This window comes from Chaetodon trifascialis, chromosome 15, assembly GCF_039877785.1.
Source record: "Chaetodon trifascialis isolate fChaTrf1 chromosome 15, fChaTrf1.hap1, whole genome shotgun sequence".
Taxonomy (NCBI): domain Eukaryota; kingdom Metazoa; phylum Chordata; class Actinopteri; order Chaetodontiformes; family Chaetodontidae; genus Chaetodon; species Chaetodon trifascialis.
In genome coordinates this window covers 5,003,800-5,026,047 of record NC_092070.1, presented here as the reverse complement: position 1 = coordinate 5,026,047, position 22,248 = coordinate 5,003,800, and the positions used below count along the sequence as shown (strand labels likewise).

The following is a 22,248-nucleotide window of genomic DNA, read 5'->3' as shown; positions in this document are numbered from 1 at the left end:
ATTACTGTTAATATTTCAGCGACTAACCTATTATAACTATTCATTCATCTGAAAATTTTACAGAATTAAGATGATTCGTGGCCCTTACCATATTCCACTCGAGCACATTGAACCAGGATTTTAAATTTCAAACTACTCCACTCTACTCCACACGGAGGCATTTTGTCAACGGACCCCAAAAACCAACGAGCTTGCGCTGTTTTCACTAGGAAGTGCAGAGAAATTGATGCGCTTTTTTCAGCTGAGTTGGCTCATATCAGAAGCTGGTGATTTGTTGTTCTTATTATTTATACGGCCTGCGATAAATTATTCCCAAAGTGCGAAGTAATAATCTGCCAGACGCGACACGCCACACATTTGAAAATGCCCCGGAGAAAGGTAAGGCAGATGTTTGCTGCAGACTTGAGCAGACTGCAGATCGGACACACAACAACATAACGTCATAGCTAATGTTAGCCAACGTAGATGTAAACATTACACTAAGCGGCAAAACCTTTGACTGTAGGCGAGCTGAGATGCGATTCTACAAGATGCCGGTAATAAGTTGCAGATGTGTGTTGAATATCAATGTTAGTAGAATCACACAACTGAACTGTAGTGTTGTGCTAAATGCTACGCTAGCTAATGTTTATTGCTAAGTTGCGATAATGTGATGTTGTTTATTAAGTGTCTCTTCTTCGGAGTATAGCTGGTCAGAATAGCTGTGGAAACTTGGGGTTTAGGAGTTCTGGTCAGATCTCTCCAAGCTGGTTGAGAGCATGGAGATGCTGACCTCCGCTAATGTCGTTAACGGCAGTTTTAACTGATGAAAGGAACAGGCTGTTCTTTGAGTGCGCGGATGGAACGAAGCGTCCACACCAAAACAACGCTGTGATTGGATAGAATCTGGACAAGCGTTGCGCTCACTGGTCTGCTCCATCAAACCCCGCCCCTTGCCGAATGTAATTGGTCGTATGTAAATGAAGCTTCTTGTTGTGGAGTTGTCAAACACAGTTAAGTGTAATGTGCGCTCGAGGAACATGCCGTGGTGTAGAGTGATGCTTCTCTTTACTTTTACACCTGTATATTGTTTGTCACTGTCGTTTAATGCTAGTGAAATTTAGTTAATTTTTATTAGTATTAAAGTAGCTTAAGAGTGATGTTATCAACATTATTTTGTATCTGTACAGCATAAAATCACACAACGCACCATACAGTGTACACTGGCGTAAGCTATTGTATAAAACTTTTCTATTTGATTTATTGTATATTTTCAAGTTACTGTACTTATTTTCTATCTGTATATAACTTTAATGCTATCTTGATTTATGGTGTACCTCCCCTATTTATTTATTTAGTCTCAGTCGCGATGCATGATTAAATGTGATATGGAAAAACAGGGAAAAAATATTACTGTGAGCAAAATAATATGTGCAACGAATGAAATACGGAAAAATATGAATCCGTTTTTTTAATATTATACAATTGCAGCCCTATAATATCACATTCGGGCTGTTACTTCAGAGGATGGAAGGGGCCCCTATATGTTATTTGTTCAATGCAAATGACATGTTGGCTCCTACTTAGGTCTCCTTACCCCACCCCCAACCAGCCGGATTTTGGTGTGTCGTGGGGCAGGGTGAGACCCCGTACGCCTCTGCATCACCCCATTCATTCCGTGCGACAGACAGCTCGGCAGCCTGCTATTTCGACAAATTATGTAGTAGTTTTTGCGACATTTCATGAATTAATTTGTTTTACTGAGTTGTCAGGCGCTCTTGGCAATAGTCAACTAATCAATTAGTCGACTTTACTGACTAAACTGGAAATCCACGCGGGAGGTGCATTCAGGCGTTGTGGTAAATTGGAGTTTGAACAGTAGACGCAATCGGCATTATTCGTTGCGTAGGCGCGTTGTTACCGTTTAGGCTCATTTTGAGCATTCATATATTTATTAAGTTCATCGTGACGAGAGGGGGTGCAGAGCCGGAGGAGATGTGGAGGGGGTGATGCTCCTCCCCCAGCATGGGATCCTTATTGAATTATCCGCTGGTAAAACAAAAAACCCCCAAAAATTGAATACAAATCTTTACCTAAGTTGATGTGAGGCGCTCATGGTAACTGTGCAGATTTTAGTTCAATAACGCAGACTGCCTGTTGTTTCCAGAGGACCGCAGGCAGCAGCTCGGACGGGACGGAAGACTCGGATTTTTCTGCCGACCTCGAGCACACTGAGGCTTCAGACAGCGCGCGCAGGCGCAGCAGCACGCGCCTTACTCGCGCGTCACTGCGCCTCAGCCAGAGCTCCCAAGGTAAACATTTCTAAAATAATGCAAAACATATATATGTAATTTCACTTCAGTGTCTGTTCAGCCAATAACTTGCAGGTTTAATTGGCCTATTGTCATAGCTTGTATAACCGCCATCATAACAATATAGTTGTGACCATTTGTTTACTGGCTTAGTGTCCGCTGTTAACGCTGAATTTGGGCTCACTGAAGTTTTAATATAAGGCCGATAATTTGTGACAGTATATCAAAGTGTCACCCATGCAGTGGGTTTGGATCAGCCTTTTATTGGTTTAAAGGTTCACAATGTAGGAATGACCTTAGTGTAATCACAACAGTTAATTTTACCTTTACATTACACCAGTGTATTTCAGAACTTTAGGAAGAAGACCTACACAAGCATATATTTCCTGCTGTGAAAGTTCAAAGTACATTTTCTTGACATTTTCCCATCTAGGTATAATTAAACATTTATTATATTGGCATTTTGTTTTCTGTTCCTCACCACTCGTGAACGTCTTTAGTTACTTTGTTTTTATCATACATATTTATTATCAAGCCACGCAGTTCTTCATGTGTGGCATTTGAAGGAAGAAGGATGCTTTCGCTCACAGACCACAGAGAGACTTCAAACCCCCCTCACTTCAGCAGTTCAGCAGTAGCTATGGGCAGCTTCAAAGCATGAATGGGTTTAGACAGCTTGACCTCCCCCCACCACACACACATTAACTCTACTCCCACCCCCTGTGTGACCTCTTTCTGCTGTGGCTGCCAGAGCGGATTTACAGCAGAGAAAGAAAGGCTGACATTGTTTCCTCAGCTTTTTATTACTGAGGGAAGTTGGCTACACTGTGGTAGTCCTCATGAAGGCTTCGAAAGAGCACAGAAGCTAGTTTTCTCCAAAAAGAGGCTGATTCAGAGGTTCAAGTCTTCTTTTCTGTGGCAGGATTTGTCTCTTCATAACCACTGAAGCCATTCGCAACAAGTAACTATCTTGGTCTCTATGTCATTTTTGCTTGGGGTTGCTCAGTTCCAGTCTGCTCAGGGATAAGAAATCTAGAATTTGAATGACTTTAAATGATTCTGTTCAGTAGATTGTTAACAGAAGTTTTTGTAACACGCTGAAATTATTGTAATCTTTTCTTTTCTTTTTTCTCTTATCTTCTCTTTTAGATAACTGCGGCTCAGTACGGAGCAGTTCTCCTGCACCCGTGGGTCCTGACGAAGGCCTGGATTCAGTAGCAGATTCGACAGCAGCAGCAGTGGCAGCGTCTGTCTTCTCATCCGGGCGCAGGATCACACGCAGCCAGCAGGGGGCGACAAACACTGCAGCCAAGAAGTACCCCCTGCGTCAGAGCAGGTCATCTGGCTCAGACACTGAGGCTAATGGTGAGACCAGGAGTGTTTCCTGTATGTCTTAGACATTAGATCATACATTACATTAGAAATGCTTTCAATGTTGTTTGTTAAGCGGAGGGACAGAACAAAAGGGAGAGTAAAAGAAAAGACGGGCGATTAGATGAGAGCTTAAGAGGAAGCTGAGAAGGCAGAGAAAAGAGGGATTGATGTGAAGCTGAGATGGACAGGAGGGGGAGGAGGACGAGTGTCTATCTGCCTGCTTCATTCATTGCAGTGCTGTTCAGCTCATGTTATGAGCCGTGCCTGTGAAACACAGTGTGTTCCTGATTATGAAGAAGACAAATATATCTCTCCTTCGAACGTTTGCTCATCCAATTTTAGCATTTATTACTTTAACAATGAGTCATATCGTGTCAGAATATTAAGAGTAATGCAATGATACACGGTAACTTTAACAAATGAAAAATTAAAATAATGACTTTATAATCGTGTCTGTGTTTGTTCAGACAATACAGACTAAAAAGATCAAATGTGAAAAATAAAAGCAAAATTCTAACAAATTCAAACACAGTCAAAAAGCCAAGAGGCTCATCATGTGGGTCCCTTTGAGGAGAAAACCACACATTTCAGTCACAAGTAACTACAGCTAATCACATGTGCAAACTCGCCTCTGCAATACTGTTACGGATGTGACTTGAAAATGAAAACTCCCGCATGCTGTCCTCTTCACTTGAAGTCAGAGATATTTAATGACAATGTCTTGGTGCACGAACGTTCATCAAGTTACTTGTAACCTGATGAGGGTCTGAAGAACCTCTGATGAGCCCATTAGCAGCAGCCTTAGAGGACTGCGCCTATGCTACGCCTACACCTATTTAAAGAGCCAAAGGGGAGACTCATTCACCCAGTCAGAGACAGACTCTAGTGTTTATAGCTCTGGCCCACTTTGCTGCTGTCCAGCCAAGAAAACCGCCTCAGGAAATTTCTTATTATCATTAGTCCGACGTGGCTCTTCCATCAAGTATGTTTCTGGCAAAGATAGTTGGTACATTCGCAATATTTGTACTCACTGGTTAATCAAATTATCCTTATAGAAACCAACATGATTACTGTGATCACAATATTCAACAGAACAACTTGTCACAGGTGCCTCTTTGCACCTGTGTTTGCTCACTGCCTGCAGGGTTTCTGCAACTTATTCAGACTTTAAATCTACGTGGTATTATGAATGGTGTTTTGGGGTGTAACACAAAGCGTTGTTAAACATTGGTGGCGGTTTGCAATCTCACAGTTCAATAAAATTTGCCTGACATCCTGAATAGCCCAGTGTGACCAGAAAAATAGGAAAGGAAATAGGCTGCAATAAGTCCTCCCATTCACCACACTCTCTGAGCTCCAACGCCGGTCCTCTGCTGCAGCAACATCAGTCTTTTAAGATTGAATTTCTCCACTGGAGCCACTGCTGGAGGGTGTTAACTGCATCTGGATGTGGTCACAGTTGCAGCCTAAAAAGATTTCCTTAAGACATATTTGCGGCATCAGATATGCTCTTTTTACAGGACAAGTGGTAAAACATGTGCATGAGTATTTAGGCTGTGTAGGGATAGATACTGAGTTTTAATCAGTGAGATGTTTTTCTTTCAGTGGTGTTACTGCTGCTGTTGTCCAGCCCACAGTATTTGCATTTCGCCCACTTCTTACACTGCCACAATGCCGAAAGCCATGATATTATGGAACTTTCAGTGTAGTTTGTGCTGGGACAAACATAGTTCAATTACCCTTAATTAAATCACAGCCTTAATAATAGATGTTAAAGGTTCATGTTAATGTATTTTCTCTATGACAGTGATAAAAATGTTCCCTTTGTCCTGACTGGCTCAGCAGACCTGAAACAGGGGGCGGACCGGGACGAGACCCCTCCTCGCACCCCGACAGGCAATGCCCCATCCTCAGAGTCGGACATCGAGGTGTCCAGCCCCAGCAACGACCTGGTGTCTTCCAGCAACGATATTGTAGTTTCCCAAGAGGAGGACGAGCGATTGGCCAAAGAGCTGTCACTCAAAGAGGCCGCCGCCCACGACCTTTCCCACCGGCCCAAACGTCGGCGTTTCCACGAGAGCTACAACTTCAACATGAAGTGTCCCACACCTGGGTGCAACTCACTGGGTGAGGGTACAAACACTGCAGCGTCATTGGATCAGATGTCCTGCTGCTGCGCAACAAACCTGAGCTCTCTGTGTCCCCCTCCTCCTTCTCTACCAGGTCATCTAACAGGGAGGCATGAGAGACATTTCTCCATATCGGGATGTCCTCTCTACCACAATCTGTCTGCTGATGAATGCAAGGTACACACACGCACACACACACACGAAGGAAGCACAGGAAGGTCTGACCGTTGTGACCATGTGTTGTCTGTTATGTCACAGTTTCTCTTATTTATTCTTATTTTGTTGTATTTTTCTGTCAACTATCTGCCACATTAGAATAAAAAATGTGTTGCATTTTTCCTTCAGTTAGTCTTTTTTTTTTTTTTAGCTTTTTTAATATTACTCATTAGTCAAACCAAGTTTTCTCTGTGGGAACGTCTCAGCCGTCACACTGCGACCAAGTGTCCAGTGGATGAAACTGAGGGAAAGCAACAGGCTCAAATTGAAGTTGTCAAGCTGCGAAGTCTCCAGGAACGTGGAGGTGGTTGCTGTGGTGTTTCTGCTGCGGGGGTGGTTGTGACTCGTTCGTGGTAGACAGTGTTGATGTTTTGTTAGGGCAAGGCTTCAACCCGCGACAAACAGGCTGAGGAAAGGACGCTGTCTCACCGCCAGGACGAGAACAGACACTCCACGAGAAGCCAGGTAACACACAAGCACACATACACAGAGACAGAGACATGCGCAAGAGTATCAGACAAGCATAACACATGGCGACACATGCTCACACCTACAACAGACAGATACATGTACACATATATACGTACTTATACTGTGAGTAAGGGTAGAGAATATCAGAAAAATGTATGTGTGTGTGTGTGTGTGTGTGTGTGTGTGTGTGTGTGTGTGTGTGTGTGTGTGTGTGTGTGTGTGTGTGTGTGTGTGTGTGTGTGTGCGCACGCGCGCGCGTCTGTGTGTGTGTGTGTGTAGAGCAAATTCCCACACACTGCAGCATGACTCTTAAAGCAGTGATAGCTCAGGTCAGAGATCACACTGTGGTTCCTCAGTGTAGCAGGGCCAGAGGCAAAGTGATGACGCTGCTGCAGTGTGTGTGTGAGTGTGAAAGGACTGGTTTGTAAATGAGCCAGAGTTACAACACCATTCCAAAACAGTTGGGATGCTGTGTGAAACATAAATAAAACAGAATGTGATCATTTGCTGATCCTTTTTGGCATATACTCAATTAAAAACTCAATTGGCCTCATCAGCTTCATTAATTTTTGTAAATATCTGCTTATTCTGAATTTGATGCAGCAACATGTTTCAGACATTTTGGAACAGGAGCAACGAAAGACTGAGAAAGACGTGGAACGCTCCAAAAACACCAGTTTGGAACATTTCCACAGGAAAACGGGTTCATTGATATCAAGTGATAGTGTCATGATTGGGTCTGAAAGGGGCCTCCTGGAAAGGCTCAGCCATCACAAGCAAGGATGGAGAGAGGTTCACCACTTTGTGAACACATGATTGTATAAAGGAGATTAATACAAGGGACAGAAGACAGAAGGCAAATCATTCATATACAAACTGCATAGGTCTGAATATGGAACCCTGTGGGATGCCGGTACAGATGATAAAAGCAACTGACTGACTGACTGACTAACAATTATGAACCTTCACATTTTGTGTTCATTTTTGAATTTTACCAAGCAGTGATAAATCAGCAATATTAGATTTAATGACTTAGACTGTTTCTTTATTGATCCTGATTTGGGAAATTATTCTGTTGCAGTTTCAGTTTAAACATACAGACAACACAAAATATATACAACAATGGAGAATAAGGATGAGAATGAAAAACTATGAAAAAGAATGTTCTCAAAGAATATATCTGAGCATATAAAATTCTTAAAATATGATTTAGTGTATGAACATAGAATAATAGCAATTGTTTAAAAATATAACAATATGTAAACAAGAATAACAGCAGTTGTTAAAAATATAACTTATAATATAACTAAATATATAGTTTTATAATGTGTATTATAATGTATGATACACATTATATAATATTATAATAATATAATAGAAACACAATGTAACTAAGTATATAAACAAGTATTTACAATTGTTCCTAAGAGACAGAGTGAGCCAGAGCAATAAACTATATATCAGACAGAAAGTTTGCATGTAAATTGCAATTCATGGAATTATAGTCTGAACTAGACTTAGAGATTAATAGAAATTAATGCTAATTCTTCCTTCACATACACATCTTTATGTGTCATCACCAGACATTTACATGAGTGATCCAGTGATTAGTGATTAGTGATCCACCATTTGCTCCATCACTCTCTCAAAAGGTTTGTTTAAGTGTTTGCGTCTGTGTGGTCTCAGGCCCCTTCAGAGCGTCAGCTGCGCTATAAGGAGAAGGTGACGGAGCTGAGGAGGAAAAGGAACTCTGGCCTCAATAAGGAGCAGAAGGAAAAGCACATGGTAAGTGGGTGAGAAATGAATTTGTGTCCTTCATCTACCTCCCTCCTCTGCATACCTCCCACATCAGATTTTGAAAGTGTCTCTGCTTTCCCTCTCCGCCCCCACCACCAGGATCACCGTCAGAGCCACGGAGCGAGCAGGGAGCCGCTGCTGGAGAACATCACCAGCGACTACGACCTCGAGCTGTTCAGGAAAGCGCAGGCACGTGCCTCGGACGACCTTGTAAGAGAGAAAACTCATCATCACCTCCCTCCCTTACTCTTTCCTCCTTCCCTTTCTTTTTGTCCCCCTCCTTGTCTTTGTTATTCCTCTTCTTCTCTGTTTCAGTCAACAAATCCTCCTCTGCAGCCACAGGAGGAGTCTGAGATATTTTTGGTAGTTTGGACAATCACTACCTGCTATCCAGTGTTTGTTTTTCCAGTTACTTTGTGACCCACTTTGGACGAGGAGGCGTTGTTATTTTCAGACAGGCTTACTTTAAACAACCACAAAGATGGTACATTTTGGTTGTTTTAGTCAGTTAACTGCAGACACTTTGTACTGCCTCTAATTTTCTGTGGTGTCAGGGTTAGAAGGTTGGACGGTTGGAGGGTTGAAGGGTAAGGGTCAGGGTTGGAGGGTTAGAGGGTAGGAGGGTCAGGATTAGAGGGTTAGAGGGTTGGAGGGTAGGAGGGTCAGTGTTGGAGGGTTGGAGGGTTAGAGGGTCAGTGTTGGAGGGTTGGAGGGTTAGAGGGTCAGTGTTGGAGGGTTGGAGGGTAGGAGGGTCAGGATTAGAGGGTTAGAGGGTTGGAGGGTAGGAGGGTCAGTGTTGGAGGGTCAGGGTTGGAGTGTTAGAGGGTTGGAGGGTAGGAGGGTCAGGATTAGAGGGTCAGACTTAGGTTTAGATAAGGGCGATAAAATTAGTGCCAGTTAACAGGAAAGGGGCTAAAAACCAGTTAGAAGACAGTTGGGTTAGGTTAGGTTAGGGTTAGGGGTTAGGGTTTGCTTCACAAGCAGCAATTGGTTTCTCTTTCGCTACAAAATAAAAACATCTTGAGGATCTTAAGATCCATCAGTGAACAGTGAGCATTTCTCTCCACTCTCCTTGTCAAGGTAATGTTATCATCAAATAGTAATATATCTAGTCTTAAATTCACTTTCTTGCAATTTAAGGCCTTAAGTAAACCATTTGTATCAGTGCTCTGTTTTCACACACCTCTTTACCTTTCCATCAGATGAAGTCTTTTCCTACTTCTTGTAGTTTCTTCCTACATCTTTTATTATTTTTAGTATTGATCTATTTTTGTGGTCGGTTGCCTCCGCCAAGGTTTGCCTAAGTGTGATCTTTCATTCAACCGATTCCCTTCCCTGAATAATTGAGATCTTCCTCTCCTCTCTCCCCTCTGCTTGCTCGTCTGTCCTCGCCTCTTGTCCTCTTTGTGCCTTTTCACCTTTCCCCATCTCCCTCTCCCTCCTGTCCTGGCCTGTGCAGGAGAAGCTTCGTCTGTCCGGGCAGGTGTCGGAGGGCAGCAACATGATTAAGACCATCGTGTTCGGTCGCTACGAGCTGGACACCTGGTACCACTCTCCGTATCCAGAGGAATATGCCCGTCTGGGGAGGCTCTACATGTGCGAGTTCTGCCTGAAGTATATGAAGAGCCAGACCATTCTGCGCAGGCACATGGTAAGGCAGCTTTTTCTGAGCAAAACAGAAAATGTCTGTCTGAAATCAGTCACATGTACTTTCTGCTTACAAATCCCACAATTCAGTGTGTCACAAGATGCAAAAAGTACTATGTGATATTAGAGTGTGCCTGTAAATGGTGATGCAAAATAACAATAATTAAATTTAGTGTTAACTATAAAGTAAACTGCTGAGTGTCTGTTGTAGTATATCTGTAGTGATTGAGGGAGTGAGAGCTAATGTTTTAAATGTCCTGTTTACACAGTAAGTATTATTATTAACTATGTTATGCAAGTTTCCTAGAGTAATTTCCAATTTAATACAGCGATAAAAATACTGTACATGGCATCTTGCTATTAAGAAATAACAGCATCTCTAGGAAATTAAATTACGAAGAAATTAAAGCTAATGAGGTCATTCCTCCTGGTCACACTATGTTTGACCCATCTGACAGTAGACGTGCTGATACAATACACCAAACTGCTGCACTCATCATGGCTGTCGTCTGGTTTTGCCAGGTTATGACAGTTTCACAAGCTTCAAAACCTCTGTGTTAAAAACAGACGAGGTGTTGGTTTGGCCGAGTTTTACCTTGATCCAATCCCAGTTGGCATTAGAATGTTGTAAAAGTCTTTAATTTGGTCTTATCAGACCTGCAGACGCAGTTTTTCCTATTGTACAGTTTTTGGACTGTCCTATTGAATTCAGTGTCCCTGTCATTTTGCAGATTCACTCTGCTGATTCTTCTGTTTCAGAATTTTGATGATCACCTTTCTTATTTGCTCAGTTATCCCACATTTCAATAAGGGGGACAAACTAAAAATAACACCACTAAATACTGCAAATTCTTCCCGATATGGTATTTAATCTAAGCTAAAATGCCTCTGATCAATAACCAAAAGGACTGAAGCTTCCGGTCAGTGATGTTGAAGTATTACAGTGATAATAGACTGTGGCACAAAGTGAGTCAGGGCTATTGCTTTAGTTCAGACTATAACCTCACTATCTCAGTGCCTAAGGCAATTCATAATTGTATTCCTAGACTCATGCAGACTCTATTTAGATATACTGAATAACTTTGGCCTTCTGATGCAGTTTACACTGTTTGAGTGAGAGGAGTGACAGGAGGGCCTTTTGCTGGACTGGGTGCTCTGCTGAGTGACTGAATGCTTTGGAGCTAAATGTCAAACAAATATATGGTCACAACAATGTTTTCTGTCATAGACAATGGCAATCTTTGCAATTAAAAGAACTAAAGGAGTTAGAAACATTAACATCAGTAAGATAGTCCACTGGGATTTTGGAGGATGACTCATTCTGGGGACTAAAAGTCAGAATATCTGTCTCTTCAGAAGAGTTTATTACTGGACTACCGCTTTAAGCCTGGTTACAGACTAGACATGTAAACTGAACCTTACTCCAGAATAACCACGATATGCAGCTGAAAGTGAGGTTTTTCTAAGCTGTATATAAACTAACCTCTGCTGCTTCCTCTTGTCTGCTGCATAAAGGCCAAGTGTGTGTGGAAGCACCCTCCAGGCGACGAGATCTACAGGAAGGGGAATATCTCTGTCTTTGAGGTGGATGGAAAGAAGAACAAGGTAAAGGAGCGCTGGGTGACTCCTCCTCACCTCCCCCCTGAAGGTCCACGAGTCACTGGGCCTCATGCGAGGACATTTTCACATTCTTCCCCAAAACCTCTCTGACGTTTTCCTTGTCTGAGTGTTTCAAGTTAGGCTCACCAAACTCTCTTAACTGCACAAACTTGCTGTTTCTTTCATTAGTTTTTCTCATCACCTGAATAAGTGCTACATGGAGCTACCTATTCTGCTTTATAACAACATGACATGACATAGTGTCAGCATTAGAAAACTTGAAACAATTAGAAAACATTAATATAGCTGTCAACGAAGTGTCACCTGTGACAGAAACAAAGAGAGGATGGTTTGATGAAGTCAGGGACTGAGAAACATCCTGTTAAATCAATACGGTCCATGACTTAGATGGGAGGCAGTCAAGAGGACGGGACAGTCATGGAGGTGGATGAGACGGTGTTGTACAGGAAGTGATGCCACACTGTCGGCTGCAACAGAGGACGTTCCCCTCTCCTCACAAACACCATTAGTATTGTGGCAGTCATACATGAAATCTAAAAAGCCTCTCAGTAAACGGACAAGCCACGATGATGTTCATATCCTGAATATTTACTCCAGATTCATTCAGATGATGGTATTATTATTCTGAAGTCAAACAAGTGTTTTGCCCCCTGTGGAGAGGGATGGTCTGTGCGTGACTTGTCCAACAGGGCTGGATCACTCGTGAATTTCAGAGAGAAGATTTAAAAGATGAGGTCATTGGTAAATGCAATATGTTCTCTTGAATCACTTGAAGGCATTTTGACACTTACAGTATCAGCAAAATGAGTATTAAGCAGAGGTGTTGCTACCTTAAAGCCTGTGTTGTCTGATTGGCTGTGAATGTAAAAACAGCCCTCTTTAGTTTGATGTTCGACCTGCGTCTCTGACCCCCCCTTGAACCATTTTTTGACTCCCATCTGTAACGAGCTGGACGTCTGTCTGTGTGAGATTAGCCAGCTGTGTTTCCTGTAAGCCTTGATAAATGATGATGTCTGTGGTGCTCTCCCTCACAGATTTACTGTCAGAACTTGTGTCTGCTGGCGAAACTCTTCCTGGACCACAAGACTCTGTATTACGATGTCGAACCTTTCCTCTTCTACGTCATGACCGAAGCTGACAACACAGGGTGCCATCTGGTCGGATACTTCTCCAAGGTAACTGCGAGCCAATCACAGCTGATTACTACATAACTAAAATGTTCAAGTCCAGTATTTTTAGAGTATTGGACAAGCTGTTTTTGGTAGTTGGGAGTATTAAGTGACTATAAATGGCTAATTTTGAAGTAATATACTACATTGTGTTTTCCAGTTAATGACTAATCACACTCATTGGATAAAAGTAGTTTTCTTTGAAGCTGTAGTACAACTCCACCTGTGTAACCCTCAAGAATGTTGGTTTCCTGTCTTTGATGAAGGTGAATTTAAAACAAAAGGCATGTTGACATGTTTACAGTTCACAAAGTTGGACAAAGGATGCAATATTTCCTCAAACTGCTTGCTGATATGACATGCTGGTTTGAGAGGGAATTGTTCATGTACACAAACACAGATCAGCCGGTTCTGAACACTGATTTTGGTTACTGCATGTGCCCCCAGGACATGATTTAAAGTGTGAGAAGGAGGTGAGCATAAGTGATATACATGGCCAAAAGTAATGAGATTGGAAGATATCAGCTCAAAATATCAATAACGTCCAATTCAAAATGATTAGTGCTGATGAAATTCCACGTCAGTCAAACCATCATGCTTACAGATTTTATGCTCCTCCTGCAGGAGAAGAACTCTTTCCTGAACTACAATGTGTCCTGCATCCTCACCATGCCACAGTACATGAGGCAGGGCTACGGCAAGATGCTCATAGACTTCAGTGAGTACAGACACCCAGTGTGTGTGTGTGTGTGTGTGTGTTTGTGTGTGTGTGTGTGTGTGTGTGTGTGTGTGTGTGTGTGTGTGTGTGTGTGTGTGTGTGTGTGTGGCTGAGGGACTCTGCACAGCACAATAATACCTGATTTAGGAGGCTGTTTGAAGTGCTTGCTCCTCTGAGGAAGACCCTGCACACTCTTAATATTATTTTATTTGGCTATTACATGCATTCATGCTTTTGTTAAATTATATTAATATATCCCTATTTCCACCTTCTCAGTGGGAGAATGAGATGCTTGAGAAAGAGTATCGCCAACCAAAAACACCTCTTTCTGATCTGCCTTTAAAGGTTACCTGTTGTCCAAGGTGGAGGAGAAGGTGGGTTCACCTGAACGCCCCCTGTCTGACCTGGGCCTCATCAGCTACCGGAGTTACTGGAAGGAGGTGCTGCTGCGCTACCTGAACAACTTTCAGGGCAAGGAGATCTCCATCAAAGGTCAGAGCTGGACCACATGCTCCAAATGCTGCAAAGAGATGAGTGTGGGCAGCGGTGCATCCAGGCCTCACAATTTTTGTTGCTCAAATGATTCACTGTAAAGTTAACTGCAGGAATCTGAAAGCCCCAAAGAATCCAACAATTCTTACAACTGTGTGTTGATATGTGCATGCACGCATTCATGTGTGAATGGATCAGAGAGCACTGAGGCTGCTCCAAGTCGGAGCTCAGGTGATGAACGAAGGTGGACACACACAGGACTTAAACTCATGCCAAACTGGATCATCCCAAACATTTTCAGAGGAGTGAGGGAACATCCTGCTAAGTCAGTTTTGTTTCTGTTGGTTCTATCTATTCCAGAGAAAAGCCCTGCAGCGACAGCAAAAACAGGACTGAGACTCTGCAGCTCTGTGAGGCTGAACTGTGGCACAGTGGTGGTTAGCGTGTTAGCATGCTAACATTTGCTAATTAGCACTAAATACAAAGTACAGCTCAGTCTGATGGGAATGTTTTACAGGAGGAGGCCAAAAACCAATATATTGGACAAGTTTAAATGACTTGATGATGGGATTGCCAAAGTTATTACAGTTCGTAAGTCGTTAGGGTTCATCCTCTGGGCACCATCAATATCCATCAAATAGCTGCTGAGAGCTGATGACATGTTAGTCAAATGGCTTATGTATTTGAATGCACCAGCAGGTGACATCAGCACTTCTTCCAATTCCTGCTAAATGTGCTTTTAATTCACATACCTCAGTCTGCTACCTGAGAAATTAAAGGTGCCCTGTAAAGTTTTCCTGTAAACAAACAAAAGTTCTGTTAACATTTAGTCTTTCTCAGCAAAAAAAAGCCTGTTGTGTGTATCTTTGAGGTCTAAGAAACATGTACAATATATATATATTTTAATTCATATTGTGCACTGCAGGGCTGAGCACTTAATTGAAATATTATGGAATATAGCCAGGTGCACATTGTGCATTGTTTACGCCCATGTTTACTAGTGTGCAGTTCTCTTTATTGTCACATTGCTCCATTTCAATTGCCCCAAACTGTCAATCAACAGAAACGTGATTGCAGGAATGTGTGTTGTGTCACCGTCTGTCTCACTCACGCATGTGCATGTGTGCTCGATACAGACAAAACACAGACAGGCACGTAAAAACGTTGCTCCACAGTGTTATTGTTCATCAAAAACTCCACATGGTGCCTTTATGTGTCTCTATATGGCATTGATTTGAGTTACAAATTCACTTCAAAACCAGAATTATGTCTTGCCATTGGTCAATTTCCAGGTGTCAAGCTGCTTACTTGAGCAGCTGGAGTTAAATCATGACTGTTACTATTCTTCTTCTTCTTCTTCTTCTTCTTATTATTATTAGGGCCCCGAGGTGAAGCCTCGAGCCCTCTTGTTATACTGCATGTTTTTTCTTCTTCTTCTTTTCTTCTTCTTCTCCTTCTTCTTCTTCTTCTTCTTCTTCTTCTTCTTCTTCTTCTTCTTCTTCTCCTTCTCACTATTATTATTATTATTATTATTATTATTATTGTTAATGAGAATTCATGCTGTTCTAGTTAAATATGGACCAGTGGGATTATCAGCATTTAAAGTCTTAGATGATCATTTATCCATTGGGATTTTGAAGCACTAATTACACATACCACAGTATGCACTGTGGACATCATCATCATCATCATCAGTTTACGTCATTTCAGTTGACAACTACACCTGACTATGACTCAGTATAGCACTTGGTTTTAGATGTTCACTAATAACTGATTCACCGCAATTCAGAAATCTTTTTGTGACACCAAAGTAAGACGTGGTGAAAGCCTCAAATGATAGATTGGTCAGGCAGAAGTGAATAGTCCAGTAATAACACTCTGTTCCCTCCTGTCAAAGCCTCTATTTGTTCTCTTTTTCTTTCGAGCTTGGGTGGAGAGTTAGAAAATGTCTTCATGTTATTTTGAATTTAAGATGTTTTCATTTCTCTCAGAGAAATACAAATGACCCTTGTCAGTCATCTCAGTGTGGATTCGTAATGCCTTCTCACTGCAGTGCTCTGCCTCTGCCATTCTCTGCCGTCCTGTAGGGATGAGCAAACGTTGTGCGACATGGGTTTAGTCATCACAAGCCTTTTGATTACTTTTAACTGCGTTTGCACGTTTCACAAAGAGCTGTCACTGTGGCCATGTCTTATATAAGGTTTGATTCATTTTATATTCATTTTCACAAATTGGTCCTCTCTCATCTTCAAGCTTGGTGCTTGTTTCTGGCCTCTTTAGCAGCAGAACCACACCGGGAGAACAAGACTCAGGAAATCACTTTCTCCTGGCTAAGAAAAAACATTTCTTAACATTTTGAGCATGTTACTGTGCTGACATTAGTATTTAACTCGTTACTGTGCCCATGAACAGCCTTACTGAGCTGCTAGCATAACCATATGCTATGTAATATAACTTATAACAAGACAAACTCCTTGTATGTGGGAACCGACTTAACAATAAATGTCTTTGGGTTCTCAGAGATCAGTCAGGAGACGGCGGTGAACCCGGTGGATATTGTCAGCACATTGCAATCCCTCCAGATGCTCAAGTACTGGAAGGGGAAACATCTGGTTTTAAAGAGACAGGTAGGAAACAAAACAATTTAAGTTGGTTGTTTATCGTTAAAGTTGAAAACTACTAACTGTGGTACTAAGAACAAGCACTTTTCAGCTTTCTCACATATTTATAAGTTAGTGTAGCTGAATAATGCGTCCTCTCTCTATAGGACCTAATTGATGACTGGAAGGCCAAGGAAACCAAACGTGGGAACAGCAAGACCATTGACCCCACAGCCTTAAAATGGACACCGCCTAAAGGGACGTAGAGGAGCTTCCTTTCACACTCCACCCAAAACACACACATACACAGACAGATCCTCCTCTGCACACTGGCATGCTCACAGACCCTGAGCCTAAACCCTCACACACACACTTGTACCAAATGCTTTCAGCAGCAGCACAGTCAGTCACTGACAGTCAGCCGTCACTCTGGGTTCAGCAGTCATTGTCATGGCTCGGAAAATTGACTTCAGTCCAACAAATACAGTATTAGCTCACTGATAGGATGCCTGGCCAGAAGATAAAGCTTTTCTGGACATGACACACAAAACAGAGGAACATGAGTCCAAAGCAGCAAATAGATGAATGAGGGATCAGAAATATGTTCTTTCTCTTAAAACCTGGCTATGTGCAGTCAGTTTGTGAGATCTGGCTCTGCACAGATTTAGTTTTTCCTTATCCATGCTGTAGTCTTCTTCTCAGTAAGAACATGTTTACTAGACATAACAGAAACTTGCCGTGTTACTGCTGTTATTTAAACATTTTGTTTAAACTCCACTCTCCATTTAAAATAACTGGTGCATTTGAAAATACATACACTACTTCCCTTATTGACAAGCCGAGGTGTATGGAGCCCCAAAGAGTTCAATAATAATAAACAGATATTAATAACATGTGTAAATTATATGATTAAATAAATATAATAATATAATTAAACAACAATTTCTAAAGTAATATAAGAAATTATTAAAACCCAGCTCATTATAACGTTACCTTATCATTCACATTTTCTATAATTTCATAATGTCATAGTTCATAATGTAATTTTTTATTCATCGTGTCACTTTTCATGTACACCACCACTCTCAGTCCACACTCTGTTTTATAATGCCCAACGACCATCAAATGCCTTTCCAGAGTTTCCATCATAAATACATTTAAAACAGATTAACTGCCTCTAATGCGAGCATGCTACCGCTGCTACCAGATTTAGCCAGTTCGCTAAAGTTAGTGAAGAGTAAGTAACGGCAGCAGCTAACATTAGTGAAGTCAAGTCAGTTTTATTTATATAGCCCAATGTCACAAATTTGGCTCGTGAGGTTTTACAATCTGTAGGACACAAAAAAATATCTACCATTAGACCCTCAAATCAGAGGGTCTAATGAAAGAGGGTTAATTTAGAGTTGATTCGGCCACATTTTGAATCACCAGATATTTAGCTAACACTGCTATCACTGTTTCCAAACTCATGAGCTAGCCTAGCTAGTTAGCCGACTAGACAGGTAGCTTGAGCAGCCTTGTTAGGCTAAGACTTGAAAGGTTTAATTTATGTGTCTTTGAATTATATTGTATTGTATTATGCGGCCTCTAGTTGGGTGATTCAGACTTACTTTGGCTAACAGGAGCTAACTGACTGAATCTACTTGCACTTAGCTTGTGTTGTTTGGTAGGAGTTGTGTGATTGGCTGAAATGGGCAGTGAGTGAGTAGGCAGTGACAACACCACTGTCATGAAAAGTGACCAAAAAAAATTGTTATTATGAAATATAACTGAATATTTTGAAATTAGATGAAAAAGTTTTTAATTCGTGCCTTTTAGAATTATATTTAATATTGAACACTTTGGGCTTCCATAGAAGAGAAGGAGGACTTTGAGGCTCAAACTAAGATTCTTGTCCAACATAAGGTACGACTAAAATGCAAAATAATGAGCTCTGTTGAGCCAATGATGTCAGTCGATGTATGATCACCGCTGATATCTGCTCAACCTCATCTGTTATCTGAAAAGTGAAGGTAATTGCGCATTGCTAGTGCGCCTCCTCCCAGACAATCGATTAGCCCGGAGCACCAGGCACACCCGCTAATCCAATCTGCAATAGCCGGCACTGACCCTGCGATGGCTTTCACTCCGTTCTCGAGAAGCTCGACGTAATGCAGGTCGGCAGAGCACTGACTCCTGCAGCGCGTTTGGCAGACACAGACCAGCTGCTTGTGATTAAACAGGCCACGGCCTCCATCCAGAATGCATAAAGTTTCTAGAAATAGGAGCCCTGACCTTTATTTACCACTCAGCTTGCAAGAATAACAAGAATGGATTTGAAAATACTTGAGAATGAATTTGATCATTTCTTTGAGAGCAGCAAAAAACTTAGAAAAGCATCAAAATATTGATGCTCAATTGTCCCCATGAGCAAAATATTACCTAGTATTAACTATATTGAAGAATGGGCATTAGCTGCTGAGTGATGTTGCCTCACATCACATTGTACATCCCATCGACTAAAGTTTTTATAAGTTTTGTCTGAAAAAAGTGCAGATTTTGAAATGGTGTGAGGAGTTAAAGTAACTGGTCTCGGGTCAGATCTTTTACCTTTTTCACAGATTGTCTTTTTGTGTAAGAAAGAGGTAGAAGAAATGGTAGATAGACCTGAGTGTAAAGACATTTTTTGATGCTAACAGTGGCTGTTTGAACCCAGAGTAAATCAGTATCTCAGCTTATCTCTCATGCTACAAACAAACACACACACCATGTCTAGTATTTAACCCATCACAGCAGTCAGTCAGGGAGCTATAGCTGCCATTGGCCATGTTTGGACCATGTAATGTGACCAGGATGGGATCTACCTGGATGTGTTTTGTGACCGCCTGTCTTCCCTTCTTTTTCCACCTGTTATCTTGGTGACGGCTGTGTTCTTTCATGATGTCGGCAGTTATATTCTGAACAGTGAAGGTGCGTGGGGGATCTCAGCTGTTCAGGGTGTTTCAGCTCACAAACATGTTGCTGTTTTTTTCTGTGTCCTTTTTGGTGATTTGGTTCAAGTTGTCACTGATATTTTTTACTTTTTCTACCTCTAAGGTTTACCACTGTATAAAAGCTAGAACAGCCCCATTTTAAGCTTCTTTTATTTTTTGTTCTGTGTGTTAACGTGAAACTTCGTAGCTGTGTTCAGCCAGCAAGTGTTTTTTATTAGATTTTTTTTTAAAAATATGCTATTTATATTCTTAAAAAATGTTAACTGCGTAGAACGTAAAAGACAAAGTCTGGTAGAGGAATGTCTATAGGACCAGCTTCCTTGTGAATATAAATATTTATCTAAAATTTTATGTAGATTTGAATGTGTCTAGAAGCGCTTGAAAGGTACAGGAGGGATTATTCCAGACATCTCCCACCAACAAAGACAATGGCAGAAGTCAATGACATTTCAGAGGTTTCTCCCCTCTAATCAATAGTGATGTATGATTTAACCAAAACATGTCACCTTTGCACACTGTCACTACTTGTTAATGGCTGCTGCAAGCAGTCAGGAAAGTACAAGCACAACCTTTTAGTGGAAGACTGGTAAACACGGTCAGCAGCATTTTTGTATTACTTTTATTCTTTACAATCCTCTGCATTTGATAGAAAACCTCTTATTTTATTCCATATTTATTGAGTTGGATCAACACGTTAATTTTATAACCACCTTTTCCGATTTATTAAAGGAATAGTTTGGCATTTTGGGAAATATGCATATTCACCTGTTTGCTGATTGATATAAACCTCATGTATGGACGCTAAATATGAAGCTGCTTAGCTTAGCTTAGCTTAGCTTAGCTTAGCTTTGCAGAAAGGATGGAAACAGGGAAACAGCTAGCCTGGCTGCAGCCCACAGCTACCCTGTAAAACAGCAAGTTGTCATCTTAACACTTTGTTTTTGTACACATTGTACAAACAGGATGTAATATGTTAAATAGTGAGCTTTGGAAGTGCTGGTAGGTGTTTCCAGTCTTTATGCTAAGCTAAGATAACTGGCTATGGGCAGTCGCTACATATTTTACTGTACAGACACAAAAGTGGTGTCAATTCTCGTCAAGCTCTCAGCAAATACATGTATTTCCCCAGAATATCAAACTTGTGCACAAGCTAAGACAGCTGTGACAGCGACTGTGAAATTGGAGGTGTGCGGCCAACAATGTCAGATTGAATCAACTTTTTTCTTTTTTTTTGGAATGCTATTTTTTTGCTTTTGTGTCACAATTTCAGATGTGGAGGAATCCTTTTCCTTTGCAGACTACAGCCTAGATTTACATTTGTCTTGCCTTCTTTCATAGTGTAACAAATGTTGCCTTTAAATTCTGTAAGGTTGAAGATGTTTTTCATGTCTTGTTTCCTTGTTTTTACTGTGATGTTTCCTTTGCACCATCTGTGGATTATTTATCTGTGTTTTACAAGTTTCTGTTTTCTCTAATCCTGTGGTTGGTTTCCCTGTCTTTGTTTGGGTCTTACATGATGGCGTTTGGGAGTCACGTCACTGACTGGCAGATTTCAAATCAGTGCTAACAGGCCATGCATTTCAAAGGACTACATTTATCCTTTTAGCACCTGTTTTCAATAAAGCTCTCTGAAATGTGCCACTGACCGAAACTACTCGACTGTAAAGAGTGTAGTTTTTTTTTTTCCTTGCCAATTCTTAAGTGCATTTACAGTAAAGTGCTCTTACTTTTTAAAAGACTTTCAAATGAAAAATCCATCCTAAAACACATGATGATGTTCTATACATGACCAGGCCAATTAGTTTCTGATTGTTCTTTTGTTTTTGTTGTGCCGAGCTGTTACCTGCGTAGGTATGATGGAGTGGAGATGGAAGTTTCGGTCCCTCACAATGAAAGAATAAGGGCTTCTTTTTACGCCTGCCATGCGTTGCTGATATTTAATGTACAGGGACAAAGAGAAAATGTTTTTTATTCTCACAGTAGCAGAAAATAGATTTGTCTTCACTGAGAAAGTTCCATTAAATCAAAACATAAGTTACAACAAAGCATTTCCCCTTAAAGATGAGCCTTTTTTTTTCTTCTTTTGAAAACCTGGCGGTCTTATGTTACAGTCCATTTTTATTTCTCTTATTTATTTTTCACCCTGATGTCTGGCAGTTTTCTCTGTGCCAGTGGCAGCTATAGATGGGCAGCTTCAGACCACCTTGCTGGTTGTTCACACATCTGAATAGTACCACAGTTACTTAGAGAAACCAGAGGCATTCCATCACCTTCCATAGGCCACCCGTGAGCTTTTGCAGAACTGCACCCTGCTTCCTATTTAAACGACGCACTCGAAGCCGAGACAGACAACGGTAGCGTGGCATCGATATGTAGCTCAGTTGTGCTTTTGTACTTGCTTCTCTCCCTTCTTTCCTCCTCAATAAATGCAAATGGTGAAACACATGGTGAGCTTTGTCTCATGTTTATGTGTGAGCTGTTTAGACCTGAGTGGGTCGAAGATTGTTTGGGCCCGCTCAGTTAATAGTTAGTGAGGAATGTATGGACAAATGGCTAATAAAGGAGGTGTCATTCTGCATTCTCTCCCTCTCCTTATGATCTGTCCACCATGACAGACAAGCCTCTGCTGGGCATGAAAGGTCTGTGGTGAGATAAAACTGGGTGACACAATGTGCATCTACAGATGAGAGCAGCTGTCCCTGAAGTGGACTTAAATGTGGAAAGTCCAAGCCTGCATTTGCATAATCAATCA

At 41.4% G+C, this 22,248-nt stretch overlaps 1 protein-coding gene across 3 annotated transcripts; it reads left to right on the top strand.

Moving 5' to 3' along the window:
* The first annotated feature begins 187 nt into the window (after nucleotides 1-187).
* On the top strand, nucleotides 188-21,941 carry LOC139343279 (histone acetyltransferase KAT7-like). 3 transcript variants are annotated; one of them, XM_070980806.1, is made up of 15 exons: nucleotides 188-378; nucleotides 2,147-2,291; nucleotides 3,441-3,656; nucleotides 5,511-5,792; nucleotides 5,889-5,971; nucleotides 6,389-6,475; nucleotides 8,168-8,266; nucleotides 8,378-8,488; nucleotides 9,738-9,929; nucleotides 11,441-11,530; nucleotides 12,580-12,720; nucleotides 13,339-13,432; nucleotides 13,778-13,924; nucleotides 16,445-16,551; nucleotides 16,692-21,941. In XM_070980806.1, exons 1-15 carry the CDS (start codon nucleotides 364-366, stop codon nucleotides 16,788-16,790), a joined length of 1,908 nt encoding a protein of 635 aa, XP_070836907.1. In that variant the 5' UTR covers nucleotides 188-363; the 3' UTR covers nucleotides 16,791-21,941. The 3 variants fall into 3 exon arrangements, with proteins under 3 accessions (XP_070836907.1, XP_070836908.1, XP_070836906.1); XM_070980807.1 differs by having other exon boundaries at nucleotides 5,508-5,792; nucleotides 8,378-8,467; XM_070980805.1 differs by having other exon boundaries at nucleotides 5,508-5,792.
* The last annotated feature ends 307 nt before the right edge of the window (nucleotides 21,942-22,248 follow it).